The 23,460-nt window shown below is 36.1% G+C and overlaps 1 protein-coding gene across 1 annotated transcript in view; it reads right to left on the minus strand.

Moving 5' to 3' along the window:
* Window positions 1-3,390: 3,390 nt before the first annotated feature.
* Window positions 3,391-23,460, minus strand: part of UBA6 (ubiquitin like modifier activating enzyme 6) — a 90,926-nt gene continuing 70,856 nt past the window's right edge. The window contains exons 23-33 of the mRNA XM_055434028.2: window positions 22,477-22,605; window positions 20,369-20,420; window positions 20,228-20,291; window positions 19,180-19,249; window positions 17,580-17,651; window positions 13,542-13,659; window positions 11,297-11,490; window positions 10,133-10,260; window positions 7,708-7,795; window positions 7,412-7,506; window positions 3,391-5,549 (exon numbers count right to left, since the gene is read on the minus strand). Of these exons, the coding sequence (XP_055290003.2) occupies window positions 5,399-5,549; window positions 7,412-7,506; window positions 7,708-7,795; window positions 10,133-10,260; window positions 11,297-11,490; window positions 13,542-13,659; window positions 17,580-17,651; window positions 19,180-19,249; window positions 20,228-20,291; window positions 20,369-20,420; window positions 22,477-22,605 (1,161 nt within the window). The 3' untranslated portion in view covers window positions 3,391-5,398. The remainder of the gene's footprint in view (window positions 5,550-7,411; window positions 7,507-7,707; window positions 7,796-10,132; window positions 10,261-11,296; window positions 11,491-13,541; window positions 13,660-17,579; window positions 17,652-19,179; window positions 19,250-20,227; window positions 20,292-20,368; window positions 20,421-22,476; window positions 22,606-23,460) is intronic.

Consider the following 23,460-nt stretch of genomic DNA (forward strand, 5'->3'; position numbering starts at 1 on the left):
AGACAGTATACCAACACAGGGATAGAAAATGAACAAAAAATATAGCAAGATATGTATACATATACGGATATGACACATGACCTTGGTGGCACTGCAGAGAAGAACAGACTTCAGTAAATGGTGATGAGGCACTTCCTAGGATATAGAAAAGTAATTCCTCATACATTAAAAACTTAAAAGTATGGAAGTCAAAATGAAAGCTTTAGAAGATAATACAGAGGAGTATCTTTTGAATTTGTGGCTTCAGAGAACAATTCTTAAAAATTCACAAAAAACTCAAGCCTTAAAAAATGTGATACTTTTCAGTAAACAACCATTAAAAAATTCTTTATATCAAAGAACATCAAAGAGAGGGAAAGGCAAGCTAGAGTGGGAAAAAATATTTACAGTTATATAGCCAACTAAGTGGAGAAGGAAATGGCAACCTACTCCAGTGTTCTTGCCTGGAGAATCCCAGGGATGGGGGAGCCTGGTGGGCTGCCATCTATGGGGTCGCAGAGTTGGACACGACTGAAGTGACTTAGCAGCAGCAGCAGCAGCAGCCAACTAAGAGATGGGAATACCAGACCACCTGATCTGCCTTTTGAGAAATCTGTATGCAGGTCAGGAAGCAGCAGTTAGAACTAGACATGGAACAACAGACTGGTTCCAAATAGGGAAAGAAGCATGTCAAGGCTGTATACTGTCACCCTGCTTATTTAACTTATATGCAGAGGACATCATGCGAAATACCAGGCTGGATGAAGCACAAGCTGGAATCAAGACTGCTGGGAGAAATATCAATAACTTCAGACATGCAGATGACACCACCCTTATGGCAGAAAGTGAAGAAGAACTAAAGAGCCTCTTGATGAAAGTGAAAGAGGAGAGTGAAAAAGTTGGCTTAAAGCTCAACATTCAGAAAACTAAGATCATGGCATGTGGTTCCATCAGTTCATGGCAAATAGATGGGGAAACAGGCAGATTTAATTTTGGGGGCTCCAAAATCACGGCAGATGGTGTTTGCAGCCATGAAATTAAAAGATGCTTGCTCCTTGGAAGACAAGTTATGGCCAACCTAAGCAGACATTACTTTGCTAACAATGGTCCATCTAGTAAAGGCTATGGTTTTTCCAGTGGTCATATATGGATGTGAGAGTTGGATTATAAAGAAAGCTGAGCGCTGAATAATTGACGATTTTGAACTTTGGTGTTTGAGAAGACTTCTGAGAGTCCCCTGGACTGCAAGGAGATCCAACCAGTCCATCCTAAAGGAGATCATCCCTGAGTGTTCATTGGAAGGACTGATGTTGAAGCTGAAACTCCAATACTTTGGTCATCTGATGTGAAGAACTGACTTACTGGAAAAGACCTCGATGCTGGGAAAAATTGAAGGCGGGAAGAGAAGGGGACGACAGAGGATGAGATGGTTGGATGGCATCACCGACTCAATGGACATGAGTTTGGGTAAACTCTGGGAGTTGGTGATAGACAGGGAGGCCTGGCATGCTGCAGTCCACGGGGTTGCAAAGAGTCGGACACAACTGAGCGACCGAACTGAACTGAGCCAACTAAGAACAGGATTTATAATGCTCTTTAATGAATCAAAGAAGAAAAAATCTGCCAACACAAGCAAAAAAAGGGCAAAAGAATTTAAAAGTCACTTCACAAAAAAGAAAGAGTGGCCAGCAAACATATAAAAATGTACTCAATTTCACAAGCAACTAGGGAAATGCAGAGTAAAACTTCAATGAGATATAATTGCACATCCAAAAGATTAGCAAAATTTAAAAACAAAAACATAAACCTGTTAACACCAGAGGTGAGCAAAGTGGAAAAGCAAGACATCTCTGTTGCTCAGGGAAAATTTTGTTTTAATCTCATAAAATTTAAGATGTAAATATCCTACAATCAAGGACCATTCCTACGCATATATAGCTAGTTGCACTAGGCAAAGGGACAGGCTACCCACTCCAGTATTCTTGGGCTTCCCTAGTGGCTCAGATGGTAAAGAATCCACCTACAAGGCAGGAGACCTGGGTCCGAACCCTGGATTAGGAAGATACCCTGGAGAAGGGAATGGCTACCCACTCCAGTATTCTTGCCTGGGTAATTCCAAGGACATAGGAGCCTGGCAGGCTACAGTCCATGGGGTCGCAAAGAGTCAGACATGACTGAGAGACTTTCACACATAAAATAATGTTCACTGTGCAACTGTGATCCCCCTTCCCCCCATTCACAGTCAACAGAATGAATAAAGTGTTACATTACTGCAAAGGTAAACTATACATCAATGATGATAAATGAAGTTGTTATAAGCAACAACATGGATGAATCCTATGTTGAATGAAAGAAGAATCCCATCTTGAAGGAAAATATAGTATAATTCTATTTACATAAAATTAAAAAACCATCAAAAGTAAACAGTATTGTTTAGGTACAAACATTGGAGGTAACATTATAAGTAAAAACAAAGACACAGTTATCACAAAAGGTAGAATAGTGCCAATTGCGAGGGTATGTGTGGGGAAGCTGGTTGTGATTAGGAAGGGACTATAAGGGGAGTTTCTGGGCTGCTGTCAATGTTGTATTGATTTGAGAGCTTGTTATACAACTAGTTACTTTAAAATTATTCCCAAAATTGTGTATTTGTATTTTATGTACTCTTTTTAATATGTATATACACACAAATGTGTATATATATAAATACATATATATTTCTTAAATAAAGAAAGCTAAGACATGGCAAGAAAACAAATTATCGACTGGTTACGTACTGGGACACTGCGACTTTCTGATATATGTTTTGAATTTGTTAGAAGTAAAATAGTTAAAGCAATACCTAATGACTGTATACTAAATGGCTATGTATTTACAATCATAATGAAATTTCTGATAATATTTACTGCAGTTGAAAGGTATTAGGTAAAGAGATTTTTCTCCCCCCTCAAGATCTCACTTTACAATTATAAAATAGTGAATTCTAAACTGCTGACATTTTTTTATGCCTTGTCACTGGTGCCATCAGTGACACACACAGAAAATTACACACACACATATTACACACACACACAAAATAAAGATAACATCAATATCCAAGTTCTACCTTTGGGACAATTTAGAGGAACTTATAAATTAGTAACATACTGCTCTGAACTCTAAAAAGTAATAAATGGGCTTTAGTAATCCCCGACCAACAGTCTGGGATTTACCAGATCTTCCCCCTCAATTGTTTTAACAGAATTTCCAGGAGCCAAAAGCACTTGGAAGTAATGTCCCTCCACATCCAGTGAGTGCTGTATCTCCATGACTGCACAACTTGAAAACTAGGAAACACTAAAGCAATACTACTCAAAATGCATAGTAAAACTGGAATCTCCAGAGTCAACTTCAGAACAGGAGTTACAAATATAATGTCAAATTTCTTGATTTATTTTCAATAAGTAAAAAATCACTCAGTGGTACTGTACAAAATCAAATCATTAATTTTTGCACCTGGTATTTCAATCTCATGGTACAGAAATAAAACAGACAATGAAAAAAAAAAGTCATTAAATTCATGCTGGCTTTCCAGTTTAGCAGAACGAAATAGAAGAAATAAATGGCAATATTGCTACCCACAGGGAAAAAAAAGCAATGACAAAATGGTTTCACATTTAATCATAAAATGAACTTACTCTTTGTTGATTTTGTTTATATCTGCTAAAGCACTGATCTCCAGAAATAAGAACTGATAGCCAGGTTCTGTTCTAAATTTACTTCTGAAGAGATGTAAAGTTCTTTTATTACTGCTGCCCTTTAATGTTCCAAGCCATAGAGCTTTGATAGTCCTGAATAATATTAACTTTAAGCACTGTGTTTGCAATATACATGAAGTGAGAGGGAAGGATATGATGAACCAAAATTGCTTATTTTAAAGGTAGTCAGTTCCTTTAGACTCATCCTGTCCACTTATCCTTGCCTCCAATGCAGATTACCCTTTAATCATACAAACTCAGCCTCCATTCCCAAATATATTTTCCCAATTGGATGATGCTTTTACCAAAGAATGAAACAATATACCTGGCTGAGTAAACTATATACAGGTGGAATAAAAGGAAACCTAAGGAGGGAATAGAAAAAGGTATCAAATTGGGCTAATACTGATGTGAATCTAGTTTTTAATTTATCAAAGTACTTATTAATGGTCTGAACAGAAAAACAGAGGAAAAGCAGCTGGAAGGAAATGACATTCTGTGGTACGAAATGCCAATTGTTTTAGGACACATGATAGCATTGGAAGTAAAAGAAACACTTGCTGTTTTCACTCAGTTTACAGTGTTAAGTATACTTTATGTTATTTTAATGAAAACATTTCTATGAATATCTGCAATAGCTCCTAGCAGAAAACAGAAAGTTTCTATCAATAAAGATCTAAAAAAATAAATTTTTATCTTTGTCAACTCCCTTTCTGGGAATGTGGAATTAAATAATACATTTCCCTTTAAAATAAAAAAAAAATTTTTTTCTGTCCATTTGTTCTATGGAAGAAAAAAAAAATCAAGACTCAACTAGTGATAATTTTTTAATTTCTACTCTTCATCTACTTCTAAGGACACTCCATTTACAAAACCTTTTAGTCTTATATACTATGACAGTTAGGTTTAGAGTTCCAAATAAATAAAATAGCCACATTAGAAGGTATACTGATGAATCAAATGACCAACCATATTTATCTGTTTGCATTCGTGGATTCTCTAAGAGGGCTGTCAAGAGTTCATACAGTATCGTTAACATTTAGTTCCGGTTAACACCTGTCATCATGACTTACGACACTGATGCTGTCAACAAAGATCCTGATTTTGGAGAGACAGTGATATAGCAAACTCTGGTAAAATGAGCAGAGGTAACATTTGTACAGTTCTAAATGTCTACTCTTTATCCACTGCTACTATCCCCCCCTCCATTGATGTTAAATTCAAAGCCTAATTTTGAGAGGTGCAGGGAGCCAAATACTATTTGAAGAGAAAAAGTGGGCCTCAAATACTAAACAACAACAACAACAGTTTAGAAAATGAGATTAAGCGTTTTGGATAATTACATTTGTAACTTTCAATTTCTTGATGTTTTATTTCTTCTAGTCTTGGATATGTAATTTTTTCTTCGTTTCATCCAAAGAAGTTAATACACAATTTTTTGGTAGGCATTATAAAGTGGCATTCCAGTTCAAAGTTGCTTGTGATCACATCCACATAAGAAGCACTACACAAGTATATATACTATGCTTCAAAATGCTTTACAATTCTTTACTGTACTTTCCTTTTTTACTGATGGTTCCCTTAAATTAAGGCTTTATCAAAGAGAAATCCATAGCATTTTGAGATGACTTTTTTAGTTCCTGAATTAAGTGCATTCTTTCCAAAATCAAGTAGTCTTAAATTTAAGACAACTTCTGTTCATCAGTGGCATGACTAAAGTAGTATCTTACTGGAGGTCCAGGTAAATCTTCGTCTCCATCAGCATCTGGAGCAAATGACACAGTAAGATCCACATACTTCTTTTCAGCAGAAGGTTTCACAAGTTTATGCATTCTAAGAAAAATAAGCAAGGACAAATAATTTGGTAAAGTCTGTAAAATGAAAGAGTGATTCAATGATTATGTTGTCCAACGAATCTGATCTTGTTTAAATTTACTTTTAAATGTAGTAATTCATCTGCTTTCGTATAATTAAGGAAAGGAATGAATGATTTACCTAACAGTTTTTACCTCTGTTGGTAATGATAAAGAATACAGACCATTTATTAAAAAACACCCCCCCCAAAAAAACCCCATACCAAAAAAACCCAAAATGTAAGCAATGTTTTTAAAAAATGAATATATAGATGGGAAATACAGATTCCTGCTTTTGTGAATGAAGCTTATATTATTAGTGGGGGGAGACGATAATATAGTGACTATTAGTGACATGTTATGAGAAAGGGAACAAGTAGAGCAGAATAAAGGGGATTAGGAGTGCTAGGCTGGGAAAGTGGACAGGATATAGTATTAGATGAGGTTCACAGGGGCTTCTTTAGGAAGTGCAAAGACCAGAGGTGAGAGTTAGTCAGATGGCCATCTCAGAAAGAGTTGTAAGCAAAGGGAAAAACTAGAGCAAAGGTCCCATGCTGGAGACTGGAATGTTCAAGGAAAAGTAAGGAGTTCACTATAACTGGAATATTGTGAGCAAGGACAGAGAAGTATGAAAGGAACTCAGAGGAGTAAGTGGGAACCAGATACTTTAGGGCCTTGCTGCTGCTGCTAAGTCGCTTCAGTCGTATCTGACTCTGTGCGACCCCACAGACGGCAGCCCACCAGGCTCTGCTGTCCCTGGGGTTCTCCAGGCAAGAACACTGGAGTGGGTTGCCATTTTCTTCTCCAACGCATGAAAGTGAAAGTGAAGTTGCTCAGTCGTGTCCGACTCTTAGCGACCCCATGGACCGAAGCCCACCAGGCTCCTCTGTCCATGGGATTTTCCAGGCAAGAGTACTAGAGTGGGGTGCCATTGCCTTCTCCGTTAGGGCCTTAGAGACCACTGTAAAGACTGGCTGATTTTTGCTCCCTCTTCCTTTTTATCTCTGCTCAAATGTCAGCTTATCAAATCAAAATATGACAGGCAGAGGAATTACCAAGATTATCCAACATACCAATACGCTGTAGCAATTTAACACACCTTTATTCTGCTTTATTTTTCCATAGCACTTACCACCATCTGATATTCATGTCTAATAGTTATGCAAACTCCTCAAGAAGGGTAGGGACTTTGCTTCACTCACTGCTTTATCCCTAATGCTCACAAAAGTACCTGGGATAGAGCAGGCACTCTTTGAAAAAATGTGTTGAATAAATGAATGACAATAACAATTGGCATTTTTTTAAATACTTCAGTCTCACCAGCCTAATCCTCAGTGCTTGCACATAAGAGGTGGATCTGCTTTTACTTAGTATATTGATCAAATCAGGTTTTTAAGCCCATTAGTTTCAAAGCTGACTCAGAACTATAATAAATTCACAAGAATAGTATAATTCTATAAATCTCACTTGGAAGGTAGCCTGCAGAGCTTGGTACATTCACTGTCTTTATTTCTGTCATTCAGTTCAGTTCAGTCGCTCAGTCGAGTCCGACTCTTTGCGACCCCATGAATCACAGCACGCCAGACCTCCCTGTCCATCACCAACTCCCGGAGTTCACTCAAACTCATGCCCATCGAGTCGGTGATGCCATCCAGCCATCTCATTCTCTGTCGTCCCCATCCCCTCCCACCCCCAATCCCTCCCAGCATCAGACTCTTTTCCAGTGAGTAAATCATGTACTTTTATCTGAACTTCAATAATCTCTATACTTAATTTTCTAGTGTACATCCAACTTATATTTCAATTTCTGAGAATATCTTGCATACAATGTTTGATACTTACGTTAACTTCAATCTTTTTGCATGACCAGGCATTATAGGAACATAGAGCATTTTGACTCCCTGTACCACCATTGTTGGCTCAATTCCATACTTCTCCTAAAAATGAATACCAAAAAGAGAAACAATCAAAGCTCCATCCAAATGTTATGTGACAATGTTTTACAACCAGTAAAAAGAGAGCAAATTTCTGATAAATAATATTTATAAAAACCTCTAAAAGTCAGACATGACTGAACACTAATGAGATCATGCATAAAAACTAACAGACTCAAAGCAACTAATGAATAATTGTCTCACTTTGACTGCATTTATGAAATCCAAGAGGGTGAAATCTTCTTTTCCATGTATAGTCCATCTGTCCCAAATTGTAAATGATATTCCATTTCTGTTGTAGAAAAATATTCAGAACAGAAACATCACATTTTCTTCCCTTGAGTAATAATAAAAAACCCCAGAAATCCACTATTTGTGATTTAACTAGATATTAACGTAGGAGTAAAAAAAATGAAAATATAACTTAAAATATTCCAAAATCTTACTTCCCCAGTACACTACATAGGTAACCATTTTTATCAGTACCTTGTTATCTTTCCAATGTCTCATTATAAACCAGTATGTCTTAACAACGGAGTTCGGTTTCTCAATAGCTGCATGAGTTTCACTGTGTGGATGTTTCAGTCTCCTACCATTGGACACTTGGGTTGTTCTAATCTTTGGCTATGATAAACAATGCCAGAATGAACATCCTATACATATATCATTTGAGATGAGTGAAACCGTTTATGCAAGTTTGAAATATAGTGCTGTATATGTTTTAATATGGGTTATATTATTTTATATTCTCATCAATAATGTACGAGAGTAAAGCTTTCTCACACTCTTGCCACAATAGTAATTTTCAAATTTTTTGCTGTTAACATTTTAAACTGTAAAAAATGAAAGTCCCAGGGAATTGTTCTGCTTTGTCATACAGCTTTTGGAACTAGATGCTTATTCTCATTATCCATTAGTCAGACACTAGGGGTGGCTTCTAAGTCATCCAAGTCAGGCAGACATAGATAAAACCATAAAAAAGTACAATGCTGAATAGTGTGGCAAATTAATACTGTGCTGACTATACTATGGCTAGTTTAGTCAGCAATGCTTCATGCCAGATGCATAAGAATGAAACTGGACTCCTATCTTCCACCATACACAAAAATTATCTCGATTATCAGAATGAATCGAACACCTGAATTAAGACCTAAAACCATATAATTCCTAGAAGAAACCTTAGGTGGTAAGCTCCTTGACACTAGGTTTTGGTGATGACTTTTTGATTTGACAGCAAAAGTAAAGGCAACAAAATAAAAAATAAACAAGTGGGACTGTATCAAACTCAAAATCCACACAGAAAAAAAAAATCAACAAAATGAAAAGGCAACCTACTAAGTGGGAGAAAATATTTGCAAGTCATGTATCTGATAAGGATTTAATACACAAAATATATAACAAACTCAGACAACTCAACAGCAAAAAATGCATACAATCCAATAACAAAATGGGCAAATGACCTGAACAATTTTCCAGAGCAAACATACAGATGGCCAATAGGTAGATAAAAAGATACTCATTATTACTATCGGAGAAATACAAATCAAAGCCACACTGAGGTATCATCACACAACTGTCAGGATGGTTATCATAAAAAAAACAAAAGGTAACAAATACTGGCAAGGATGTGAAGCAATTCAACCTCTTGTACATTTCTAGTGGGAATGTAAAATGATACAGCCACTACGGAATGCAGTATTTAGGTTCTTAAAAAAAAATAAAAACAGAAATACCATATGATCTAGCAAATCCACTTCTGGGTATTTATCCAAAGAAGATGCCAACACTAACTTGAAAAGGTATCCGTACTCCCATGTTCACTGAAGCATTGTTTATATAATAGACAAGATATGGAATCAATCTAAGCGTCCATTTTTGAGGAATGCATAAAAAAAGTGTGGTGTCATATACAATGAAGTATTATTCAGCCGTAAAAAGAATGAAATCCTGCCATCTGCAAAAATAGAGATGGACCTTGAAGACATTATACAAAATAAGTCTGACAGAGAAAGACAGATACTTTATTACCTCATGTATATGTGGAATTTAAAACAGACAATCCATCTCTCTTCCCCAGAAAACTCAATCAACTAACTAGACAAAAACCAAAAAAACCCACAAGCTCATAGAAACAGAAGCAGGTGGTGAGGGTGAGAGAAATGGATAAAGGTAATCAAAAGGTACAATCTTCTGGTTTTAAGGTAAGTCATGGATATATACATAATGTGCAGCACAGTGACTATAGTTAATAAATACTACTGTATTGCATATTTGAAAATTGCTGAGTGAATAAATCCTGAATGTTCTCATCATAAGAAAAATTCTGTAACTATGTTTGATAATGGATGGTGACTGAACTTATTGTGGTAATCATTTCACAACATATACAGGTGTTGAATCATTGTGTTGTATACCTGAAACTAAATTAATGTTGCATGTCAATTATATAATTAAAAATAAAAAGGAAAAAAAGTGCTACATGAAGATGATGTTATGACCCTGAAGTGATAGAAAAGATATGTATGTGTAGAGAGGAAAAGGAGAGATAAAGCTATTATTTTTCCTTTTAAAAAGTAAAAAAAACCTATTTCACTCTCATTATGCAAGAGAAGCAGACCTTCATGCATACCTGATTTCAGTTTTTCTTACTTCAGATGTCTCTGTAAACACTATGATTGGAATGGCTAAGTTAAGGAAACAATTTTTGTAAGCTTCAAATGGATAGTCACCAGCTACTTTGATCATCTCCAATGCAACCTAGGTAAAAGAAGGTGATCTGATTATATAAATAGCCTAAAACTAACTATGACTTTAATTGCACTTATATAATTTTTATGAATTCTTCTCAAGCATTTCTGTGTAGAGAATAAAAGTAGTTATTAGACTAGAGTAATAAAGAAAAATCTGTAAGTCTAATTAATCTGACCATGAAATCTTTCTACTTTGAAAGCAGACACCAGCATTCAAGAAATATAGCTGTCTGAAATCATTTAATAATAGGAACAATAACTACATAGCTTCTACGAGTAACTCTGCTGCTGCTACTGCTAAGTCACTTCAGTCGTGTCCGACTGTGTGACCCCATAGACAGAAGCCCACCAGGCTCCCCCATCCCTGGGATTCTCCAGGCAAGAACACTGGAGTGGGTTGCCATTTCCTTCTCCAACGTGTGAAAGTGAAAAGTGAAAGTGAAGTCGCTCAGTCGTGTCCGACCCTTAGCGACCCCACGGACTGCAGCCTACCAGGCTTCTCCATCCATGGGATTTTCTAGGCAATAGTACTGGAGTGGCTTGCCATTGCCTTCTCCGACGAGTAACTCTACAGTATAGTAAAATAACTAGCATGGTCCTAAAGATTCTAAATTGTTAAGGAGTTGCTAAGGAAAGACTAACTCGAAAGAAATCCAAATCACTATTGAGAACAGCATTTTTTTAAGGCAAAGAACTAAAATCTAATATTATCAAAGTGTTAAGTCTAGGATAGTTCATTTTATTCAGGAAAAATAAAGCACATGGATTGTATGGAGGATACAAAGATGATTAAGAGGATTATTGCTTTTAAGAAAAATTATACTCTTAACTCAATGGAGCTTATTTTAATAAATGTCTGCATTATCTGTAAAAGTTCAAAACACAAGATTACTGTATTTTCAGAAATACCTTACAATTTTATAAGGTCAATAAGTATCCTTCCTTCTCTAAGATCTCCGAATGAATGATTTAGGGGTGGTATAATAGGGAAGACAGGAAAGAACCAATGATGCAGCAACATTTTCACAGAAAAATAATCTCACCAAGCCAGAAACTGCAGCAGTAGATGTCGCGATAGCAGGTATAATTCTACCTGCTATGCGCTTTGTTTTCAAACGGTCAGCGGGTTCAATACTATACATTTTGGCACGAAGATTTGATGCAGCTGTGATGAAATCTATGTGTCCATTATGATCATCATCTTTTTCAAATGAAAGCACTGCCATCTGAAGGTCACCTGATGATAACAACCAGAAAAACAAAGTATGCTAGTAAGTAATAAAGGCTTTACTAAGTAAAAAACAATGTGGGCTCACTACTGTTGAAGAATCCTTTTTTTTTGTTTAGCTTTATAAGTAACTGAAAAATACCAAAAAAAGAAAGAAGAGTCAGAGAATTGAAGTTATTGAAGGACATGAAAATGATGGCTTTAATACCACCAAATTAGAGAAATTTTGATATTAAAAAACTTTTCTAAAAAATATAAAAATAAAGCCGTGGTGGATTCATGTCAATGTATGACAAAACCAATACAATACTGCATAGTAATTAGCCTCCAAAAAAAAAATAAAGTGGAAAAAAAAATAAAGCCATGAACATTTACTATTAAGCAGTTTACAATAAAAAAGTCAACACTGGGTACTGTTCAAAAACCGATTCCCTAAGTACTACTCTAAAATATTTTACCTCTGATAACTAAGAATAGAGTCAACCGGTCAAATAAAAACAAGTATTTTGAGGGAAGTTTTTTAGATTAATTTGTGGTTCCCCAAATCATTCTGCAGACGGTATAGCTTGATCTGTGATGAAATAAAATGTAAGAAATGGTAATAAGCTTTTTCTAGAATTCTAATTATTAACTTAGGATATCAACTGTTTACTTGCAAAATAAATAGTTGGCTGTAAATCACACAGTTGTTTCCGGCTCTTTGCAACCCCATGAACTGTAGCTCGCAGACTCTGTCCATGGGTTTCTTCAGGCAAGAACACTGGAGTGGGTTGCCATTCTCTTCTCTAGGGTAATTTCCCAACACAGGGATTGAACCTGGGTCTCCCACATTGCAGGGAGATTCTTTTACTGTCTGAGCCCACCAGGGACGCCCTAAATAGTTGGCTCATCTAGGCTTTTTTCTTGAATTTTTACTGGCTTTTATGTAAAATCCCCAAAGTTTGGAAACTGCTGATTTATGTAGTTAAGGATGCTGAGGAGGTCTCAAAACATAAGCTAGTACAGATCTGTTTTTCAGTAATTAAAAGTTCAGTTTCCTATATTTAAGATCATGTAGGCAAGGGTGTACAAAGGTCAGATTTATATTCAGTTCAGTTGCTCAGTCGTGTCCGACTCTTTGTGACCCCATGAATCACAGCACGCTAGGCCTCCCTGTCCATCACCAACTCCCGGAGTTCACTCAAACTCATGTCCATAGAGTCGGTGACGCCACCCAGCCATCTCATTCTCTGTCGTCCCCGTCTCCTCCCACCCCTAATCCCTCCTAGCATCAGACTCTTTTCCAGTGAGTCAACTCGTTGCATGAGGTGGCCAAAGTACTGAAGTTTCAGCTTTAGCATCAGTCCTTCCAATGAACACCCAGGATTGATCCAACCAATGGACTGGTTGGATCTCTTTGCATTCCAAGGGACTCTCATGCCTGTGTATAATTATGGAAGCCAAGAAGAAATCTGTCTATAATTTTTTTTATCCTAAAGTGATTTAACAGGGTCTCGGGTTTAGTCTGGCTTCTCTGGTATCTCAGCCAGTAAAGCATTTGCCTGCAATGCACAAGAGCTGGGTCCGATCCCTGGGTTAGGACATCCCCTGCAGCAGGGCATGGCAACCCACTCCAGTATTCTTGCCTGGAGAATCTCCATGGACAGAGGAGCATGGCGGGCTTCAGTCCATGGCGTTGCAAAGAGTTGGACAGGACTGAGCAACTAAGCACGCACACACACACGCAGGGTTAGTCTCCACAAGGACTCAATTTTTCATTCATTATGCTAGCAGTAAGTTATAAAGCAATGACATAACAGAATCTCAAGGATTAAAAGAATCAGAACAACAAAAACAAAGCAGACTTACGTATCAGCCTTTAAGGGTAAGGAAATGGTGAAGCAAACTGGTGAATTTAGTTATAGTTCAAGATGAACAGTGACTTTCATATGATCATGAAATCAAGTAATATCATTATTATTACGGCTGTTATTATTTAATTTCACAACCTTCTGAGTGTAGAGCTTAGTGAAAATAAAATATTTTTAGCTCAAAATAGTTTTATAAGGATTTCCCCTTACTTGTGGTAGCTTCATTAGATGAAATAGCCTTTTCTAGTTGGAAAACAGCATTCCTCTCATCTTCACTGCTCACAGGAACATGGTCCGGTTTCCTTGCAGTTTCATCTGTTTGAACAACCTTTAAATATATGTACATGTATTCATTAACGATATCACCTCTTACACATAAGTTAATTAACATATCAGCTTTTATCAAACAAGTCATAAAGAGCAAACATTCTATCTAGTTTAATTAGATTATTAACCATTATGGTCCAAAGTATTTTATACCTTATATTGGTAAATAATCTTATATTATTTACATATTTATTATCTACTGCCTCACAGTGACATATAAACTCTATGAGAACAGGAGTTTTTATCTGAGATAATCTCAATATATCTAAAATAAGTCTGCCTAAGTTGAAAATACTGAATATAAGATCTGAGTTCATACAAATTTCTTTAAAAATTCCACACTAAAATAAAGTTAATATTAATCAATAGCTTGCAGTTCTGAAAAATCAACTTCAAAACAAATTATGTATCTCTAACTAGTGCAAAGTTCTTTTGTGTCTCAAAGAAATTGAAGAAATCCACAAATCATAGAATATGGGTGCGTAAAATATTTATTGAATGCTGACAAGTTCTATCCCAAAGAACATGTATTTCTTCTTATAGCTGCATGCTTAGGACAGCACAAAAATGTAATTTATCTTTAAGAAATTACTTATTAAACACGAGGTCAAAGAAGTTCAGATCAGTTCAGTTCAGTCGCTCAATCATGTCCGACTCTTTATGATCCCATGGACTGCAGCATGCCAGGCCTCCCTGAGGCCTACCCAAACTCATGTCCATCAGTTCGTGATGCCATCCAACCATCTCATCCTGTCGTCCCCTTCTCCTCCTGCCTTCAATCTTTTCCAGCATCAGGGTCTTTTCCAGTCAGTCAGTTCTTCGCATCAGGTGGTCAAAGTATTGGAATTTCAGCCTCAGCATCAATCCTTTCAATGAATATTCAGGACTGATTTCCTTTAGGATTGACAAGTTGCATCTTCCTTCCTGCAGTCCAAAGGACTCTCAAGAGTCTTCTCCAACACCACAGTTCAAAAGCTTCAAGTCTTTGGCACTCAGCTTTCTTTATAGTCCAACTCTCACATTCATACATGAGTACTGGAAAAACCATAGCTTGATTAGATGGACCTTTGTTGGCAAAGTAATGTCTCTGCTTTTTAATATGCTGTCTAGGTTGGTAATAACTTTTCTTCCAAGAAGCAAGAGTCTTTTAATTTCATGGCTGCAGTCACCATCTGCAGTGATTTTGGAGCCCCCCAAAATAAATTCTGTCATTGTTTCCATTGTTTCCCCATCTACTTGCCATGAAGTGATGGGACCAGATGTCATGATCTTAGTTTTCTTAATGTTGAGCTTTAAGCCAACTTTTTCACTCTTCTCTTTCATCAAGTGGCTCTTTAGTTCTTCACTTTCTGCCATAAGGGTGTGTCATCTGTGTATCTGAGGTTATGATATTTCTCCTGGCAATCCTGATTCCAGCTTGTGCTTCATCCAGCCTGGTATTTCGCATGATGTACTCTGCATATAAGTTAATATGCAGGGTGACAATATACAGCCTTGACACACTCCTTTCCTGATTTGGAAGCAGTCTGTTGTTCCATGTCTAGTTCTAACTGTTGCTTCTTGACCTACATATATTTCTCAGGAAGCAGGTCAGGTGGTCTAGTATTCCCATCTCTCTAAGATTTTTCCAGTTTGTTGTGATCCACACAGTCAAAGGCTTTGGTGAAGTCAATAAAACAAAAGTAGATGTTTTTCTGGAACTCCCTTGCTTTTTCAATGATCCAGCAGATGTTGGTAATTTGATATTCTCAAACCAAGAAACTAGCTACATCATTACTAAAATACTACTACTTAAAAAAAAAACACATCCAACTCATATTTTACATATTAAATATTATTATAAGTATTTGAGAAATATTAAGGAGTCAAGGAAGCAGTAATTTGTATTTGCCAGAATGTGTAGTTGATATTTTTGGCTGTGGCATCTGTTAACTAGGAGTGCCAGACCCTGAAGCTTTGGGGAAGCTGCTTCAAGGAGTTTTAAGCTAGTAAGTCCTGTTAAAACTGTGGCTTGTTCGCTCAGGATAATATATTACCCCTAAACTTCAATACAGAAAGAAGCAATTCAAACTAGAAAACACTGAAGAGCAGTAAAGACCTGCAAAGTTATTGATGCATATTTCCTTGGTGGCTGTCTAGCAGTTTTGTCCATTACAAACATGGGCTTGGAATTTTTATAAAGGAATTTTGTTTTTCCTTTCTGTACTTCTGTGATTATAAGTCACAAGTATTTCATTCAGAAAGTCCATTTACTTGTACAAAATGAACTACCTACAAGTTTCCTTTTCTCTAAAATAAAAATGCAGAATGGAAGACTGCAAAACCATTTCCTACTTGCATTTTGCATGGAGGCAGTCATTACTCCACATTTTCCAGTATAGTTGAAGGATAAGGGGAACAGAAGGGTTCTGTTTATTGTTAAGGGTTTACAGTTTATTGTCACTGTTAAGGGTTTTGTGGTTTATTTATTGTTTTTAGAGTGCATACAAAAAGGGATATGATGAACTGAAAAAAAAATTTAGTATTTCAAACTTTCCTATTTACCACCTTGGGTAAATTTCATGTTCCACCTTTATTAATACTCCCTGACTCTCTCTCCTTCCAACATATTTGCCTGGCAAAATTCCAACCCTTATTAAAATCCTAGCATCCAAGCAGCTAAATTGCCTTTTCTCCAGACTCATTTGGTGGAATACATTATTGGAACTAACATTAAGTGGATCCTAAGTATTGTCTCTGGAGAAGGCAATGGCAAGCCACTCCAATACTCTTGCCTAGAAAATCCCGTGGATGGAGGAGCCTGGTAGGCTGCAGTCCGTGGGGTCGCTAAGGGTCGGACACGACTGAGCGACTTCACTTTTCACTTTCACACATTGGAGAAGGAAATGGCAACCCACTCCAGCGTTCTTGCCTGGAGAATCCCAGGGACAGCGGAGCCTGGTCGGCTACCGTCTATGGGGTCACACAGAGTCGGACACGACTGAAGTGACTTAGCAGCAGCAGCAAGTATTGTCTCAAAATTATACAACATTTTCTAATTTCTCACTTACCCCATGGCAATTATTCATATCTTTCTTTTTTTGCTCTGCTCAAACATACTCTATCTTTTCCCCATCACTCAGAGTTATTAATGTTTTTTTTCTTCAACTAAGAAAACAACAATCTTTTTTCCCCCTCTCATACTCAAAACAATTCCTTATAAATCCTGTCAGGGCTACAGCAAAATATACACAAAATTCAACCTTGTAAAACTTCCCCTACTTCATTCAAATCACCATCATCTCTTGCCTATAATATCCTAATAGCTTATTTTGCTTCCTCTCTCATGTCCCATATAATCCTTCTTTAACAACCGCCAAGGTCCTTCTTCTAAATATGTCAGATTGTACCCTGTGTTTTAAATCTTCAACTGGCTTATTGCATAATAAAACATAAAGTACTTATCATAACCCTCACTACCTCTCCAGTCTCACTGTCTACCACTCTTCTCTTGCATAGTCTCCTCCAGAAAAATTCCGGCCTTCAAACTCTTTGAAGGCTTTTCTCTCATCTTCTTGCTCTGCTGTTCGCACTGCTTTTTCACCAGATAATAGCATGGCTCTCTACTCATTTCCTTCAGGCTTCTGTTCAGACATAACCGTATCAGAGAAGCTGTCTTCTTTTAGGTCACATAAAATGACACCAGCTCCATCATCTTGGTTTTCCCTGCTTTGCCTTTTCTTATTAGCTCTTCTGCCCATAATGCAATATTACATAATTATTGGCACTTTTAAAAAAATAGTCCATCTTTGGTCCCTTAGAATGTAACTCCTACAAGAACAAGAATTTTGCTCATTATGGGCTTTTCCAGGTTTAGAATGAAAGTTGACACAAGAAGTAGTTCAATGACTATTTGCTGAATGAATGAACTTGAACACATACCTTGTCAGACGGTTTGAATTCCTGAATCTTTACTTCAGAAAGAATATTCAACAGGGTATCTGCTGATAAGTCCTGATTTTTAAAACAGTAATTTTTATCAGCATATTCTTAAAATTCTGAATTCTAAAGCTAAAAACAACCAAAAAATGGTACTTTAACATGCTAAAATATCTGAGTAATTTATAATTGTTTAGACCACATCTGTTTGTAACATTTACTTTTATTTCTATAGAAATATCATCCATAAAGGCTGGGAGGTGGGGGTGGTACATGTAAAAAAGTACTTAATAGTCAACATATTAGTTGACTGAAATCTTAGTCTTTCCACAAATTCTTAAAAAGTTAGTTTTAGGACTGCTTGTGAGTATCACACAGAGTGCCCTGAGATCAGGAACTATCTCTTCAATGTTTTACAAAGTTCCCTGCAGAAAGTTTTACTCAACACACTCTGATTCAATAAATAAATGAATAAATAAGTAAATGGAATTCATATCTTCAGAAGCTGGAAAATATTTACATGATTCAAGATAAACTTAGATGAATTTAAAGCTATATATGTTTTTATTATTAAGAATCTGCTTAGGAAAAACTGAGACAAACCTACAAATTACCACTTTTTTCACAAGAAGGATAACTAACTGGATACCACTATCTTTACCAGACATTTATGGTATATTTTACTGTGTTTTAACCCCAAAAGGGATTAATCTACATTTTTATGTAGATTCAAAAGAGCCAGTGCTAGTTATGAATCTGGCTGATGTTCTCTCATTCAGCCTAGTACCTAAAAGTATAACAATTTATTTAGCTCTATCATGCATTTGAGGATGAAGATTCACTAATGCAGACCTCCCTTTCAAATAAAAAAAACAAAAACAACTGCATTAGATCCTTTATATATTGGTCAATGAAGGCAATGTCTAAGAAAAAAATGTATAAATGATAAAAGTTAGAAATGTTAATATGGGAGAGCATTTTCAGGTTCCCTGGTGGCTCAGAGGTTAAAGCGTCTGCCTCCAATGTGGGAGACCCGGGTTCGATCCCTGGGTCGGGAAGATCCCCTGGAGAAGGAAACGGTAACCCACTCCAGTATTCTTGCCTGGAGAATCCCATGGACAGAGAAACCTGGTAGGCTACAGTCCACGGGGTCGCAAAGAGTCGGACACGACTGAGCGACGGAACGGAACGGAACGGAGATGCACATAGGTTAATTTCACAAAATAAGCCAAACAAATGTTAATAAAGAGAACCACTAAGGAATATTTAAAATTTGTTATGATATAGGTCACTCTGGGTTTTCAAAGTAACTATAATAGTTAAAGTTTGTAGGTCACAAATATTTTAAAAATAAAGATGATTTCTTTTACAAATATTTGTTTCACTACTTAAATTCAGAAAGAAAAATTCAACTCTCTTCTACTTAGTAATGCTGCAGTGAGGTGTTTAGCTTCTGCTATATTAGAAATGGCAACACTACAACAAAATTAAAAGTTTATATCAAAGAATGATTCTTATAAAACACGTTCTGATGATGCAATTAGGCTAGGTCTTCTAATTCTAATTATATCTATCACTTGTTAGGGTTTGAAGAATATCTTACCTCTTCTGTAAATGGAATGCAATAGATTGTAGCATATAATTTTGCAGCATTTAGAAGAAAACTGAAGTGCCTTTTGAAATTAAAAAAATAAAGTGTGAGTGTACAATTTCAAAGATGTTTAATTCATCAGAAACTATAGTCTTTAAAATGTTGAAGATAAGTAATGTTCAGGATTATGTTTTTTTTTTTTTAATCAAGCAATGAAATTCTGGTCTAGACCAAAGCATTGCCAAATCTATAAAGAAGGAAACATCAGATGTTTATTTTCATAAGCACTATTATGCAGGTAGTGATCAAGACTAATCTGGGAAGAGAAGTGGCCAGAAGTAGAAAATTAAAGTATTGAAAGAAAATTCATTTTAATTCATAAAAAAATATTGCAAATTTGGTTTTAAAAGGTGTATAATAAGATCAAACTAAGCAAATGAGTGTGTTTAAAAACAAAAAAGGCATGTTTTGCAGAAGAAGCAGTCAGGATAAGGTGACTAGAATAAGCACCAGAGGAAAAAACAAAGCACAGAGTTACTTGTTGAAAGTACTTAATTAAGCTAAGTGCTTAATTAAAATGTGTACATAAAAGTAAGTGTGTGTGTTTATAAATGTGTATCTAATACAGACAGGATATACAGGTATTTATTCAAAGATCAACTCCTTTGAAAATTAATCTGAGAATATTTAGGAAGTTATTTAGTAGTAATCATTCTCCCCCATATAATCAAAGTTTCTTATATACTGAGTTCATTAAATAGGAGAATATTTGCTTTCATTTTACATTTTTTATAAATAAAGTCAAAAAGATGACACTTTGGTTGCACTTTAGGAAAGATAAAAATAATGAAGTTATTTACCATGTAAATAAACAGATCTATGTGGGGAGAGAAGAATTGTGGCTTGCTTTCTTGGCCAAAATGTTATGTTAATGCTTAGATTAATATGGATGCAATATTTTAACACCAAAATGTTAGAAGTTTTTACCCTGAAATGTAAACCTAAACAGTTAAGAGGTTTACAATGAAGGATGTATATAAAACTGGATATATATACTTACAAAGGTTCATTTAGATCAAATTTTAATGGAGAGGGGGGTCTCTTTGGTGACTGCCAAAACAAACCTAACAAAATGAAAAAATACATTATTTTCAATTTAAGCAGTCAATAATAAGCAGAATTAAACTTTCTCAATACTTACTGCCATCTTTTAATCGTGTGTCCAGAGGGAAACAGTGAAGCAGCTGAAGAGCCTAAAGAAAAAAACTGAATTAAAAACAATCACTACTCATTATTAACTGAAGTAAAAAATAAAAAAGATAAATAAAAAGATATACAGTGAAGTCTCCCAATCACCCTGTACATTATCTGACCATTCTCCTGTCACTGACCCCGACCCTCACTTAGCATAACCTCTAGCTATTTTTTTATTAACACTTATATATTTTTTGCATCTATGACAAACATGAATATAGATTATCCCTTTTACACAAATGGTGGCATACTTTACATCTCATTCTGCCCCTTCTGGAGAAGGAAATGGCAATCCACTCCAGAGGAGCCTGGTGGGCTACTGTCCATGGGATTGCAAAGAGTCAGACATGACTGAGCAACTAAATACCAAACTACTCCTTTTGAAGAGCTAATTCTTAAACAAACCAACTAAAAAATCCAGTAAAAATATATTGCATTTTTTATTTTGAAATGATATGATGTTTGAGATTTGCTTCAAAACCATCTAGGGGGAGGGAGAATCCCAAGGACGGAGAAGCCAGGCTACAGTCCACGGGGTCGCATAGAGTCGGACACGACTGAGCGACAGAACGGAACGGAACGGATACATGAAACAGGATTTCTATGAGTTCTGTGATTCTGTGCATGCATGCCCAGTCATGTCTGACTCTTTGTGACCCCATGGACTGTAGCCTGCCAAGCTCCTCTGTTCATGGGATTTTCCAGGCAAGAATATTGGAGTGGGTTGCCATTTCTTCCTCCAGGGGATCTTCCCAACCCAGGGATAGAACTCACATCTCCTGAGTCTCCTGCATTGGTAGGCAGATTCTTTACCACTGAGCCACCTGGGTTCTCTGAGTTGGTAATTGTTAAACCTGGGTGAACAATATATGAGGAGTACATGGAGATTCATTACATGCTACTTTCTCTATTATTTCTGTGGTTGAATTTTTCCATAATAAAAAATGTTAAAAAAACCACAGACGATAAGGACACACATAAAAAAGAGTTCTTTAGATTTTGAAACATGATGTCACTGATAGTCATGGTTAGAATAATTTCAATGGTAGTGGGGAAAGAAGACACTTATTGGATAGAGATATGGCAACAGTGAGTACAGACCACTTTTCCAATAAGCAGAACAAAAAAAGGAAGTGAAAAGTAGGGTTAAGTATAATTAAAAACGTTTTAAAACAGATGAACTTATTTTACATTTCAATAGGTAAGAGTCTAAAAAGAGGGAGCGATGAAAGACAGTGCTAAACACATTTCAGGAACTGTATGTAACTGGAGAAAGAATAACATCTAACATTTCACTAAATATTTATGGGCATTTATTTATGGGCCAGGTTCTATGCTAAATACTTTGCATATATTAACTCACTTAATCCTCACCACTACACTATGAATCAGGTACCAATTTATTACCCCCATTTTACAATGAGGAAACAGGCAAAATGTGATTGTTAGATTTAGATGGAGAAGGCAAAATTCCAACAAAATTTCTGATGCAATCTCTATTCTCTCGGTCTCTTCTTTTAATTTGAACAAAAATCTTCTTTGAAGAATGATTAAATGTATTCCTTCTCTAGAAGGAATCTGTATTTTAAAACCCATTTTGTACACAGAAAGACAAGAATTACTTAAATGCACAACTGACAAGCCAACGAGTGGAGTTTAAATACATTCTACCTACTGACTCAGGTGGTAAGAATCTGCCTGCAATGCAGGAGACCAGGGTTTGATCCCTGGGCTGGGAAGATCTCCTAGAGAAGGAATGATATCCACTCCAGTATTCTTGCCTGGAGAATTCCATGGACAGAGGAGTCTGGTAGCTACAGTCCATGGAATTACAAAGAGCTGGAACGACTTCGCAACTAACACTTTCACACTTGAATCAGTAACATGTAGAAAGAAATTGGTTGTGTGTCCATCACTTGTTCTCAGTTAATTTATTCATTTATGAAAAGGTTCCAAAAAGAAAGAGTAGACGTTTCAGGTCAATTAAATGAATGTCATAGTAATTAAATAAGCCAAGTTTAGACTTTTTCTAAATGTTTTACAGTATACACATACCTTATGGTTAAAATATTTTTCAAACTTTAATCTTGCTAATTCTACACACTGGGACCAATTTCTAGGTCTTCTGCTAAGTAACTTAATCACTTGAAAACAGCCTTCTAAACTGTGTCCAGTTTGTATCTTCTAGAATGAGGAAAAAACAAAACAAACACATGTCCAATTAATCACACAAACATATACATGCATTTCCTAGGAACTGTTAGCCAACTTTTGAAGTGCTAGCTCGTGTGCCTTAATTTATTATTTTCATATCAAGCTCCTTGTCTCTGTCTTTCTCCTTTCCCTTTTTCTTTTTTGGAGGGGGAATGGGTAAAGACCACATGTAAAATTTTAACTCTCAAACTGTTTCTTATCGCACAAGTCATCCTCACATCTTGCTATCTGTAGTTAATACTATAAATGTACTTATTATAAGAAGTGCTATGAATAATATTTTACACTATAAAGTTGGCCTTTTTAGTGCAGAATTGAAGGAAAGTAAGAAAGCAGCTTTGAAGGTGTCCTCACCATGAGACTAATAAAATCTGAAACCTTGGCCTATTTCTGAAATTTTCACTAGAACTTACCTCAGTTTTTTCCAAAGAGCTTAACAATCTTGTTTTATTATTTGTAGCTGTCTCATCATTATTATCACACCCTTATTAGGCTGAACCATATAAACTGCTGTTCTGTGAGTCAAACATATGGTAAAATAGTGGCAATTCCATATAGTTTGACCAAACTAAAAAAGGAAGGGTTATTTGTGACCTGCTAACTTCAAGATTCCTCAAATACTTACTTACTATGTAAATAATAATGCATAATCTCTGTTTAAGAACGTAAAATCAGTTATTTATAGGCCACTTGAAAGTAAGATTACACTGACAAAATGTTGGGGTTAGCAGATACAAATTATTATATACAGAAAGGATAAACAACGAGGTACTATGGTACAAAACAGGGAACTACATTCAATACCCTGTGATAAACCATAATGGA

Source organism: Moschus berezovskii, chromosome 5 (assembly GCF_049115385.1).
Source record: "Moschus berezovskii isolate FMDL1 chromosome 5, NW_MosBer_1.0, whole genome shotgun sequence".
NCBI classification, from domain to species: domain Eukaryota; kingdom Metazoa; phylum Chordata; class Mammalia; order Artiodactyla; family Moschidae; genus Moschus; species Moschus berezovskii.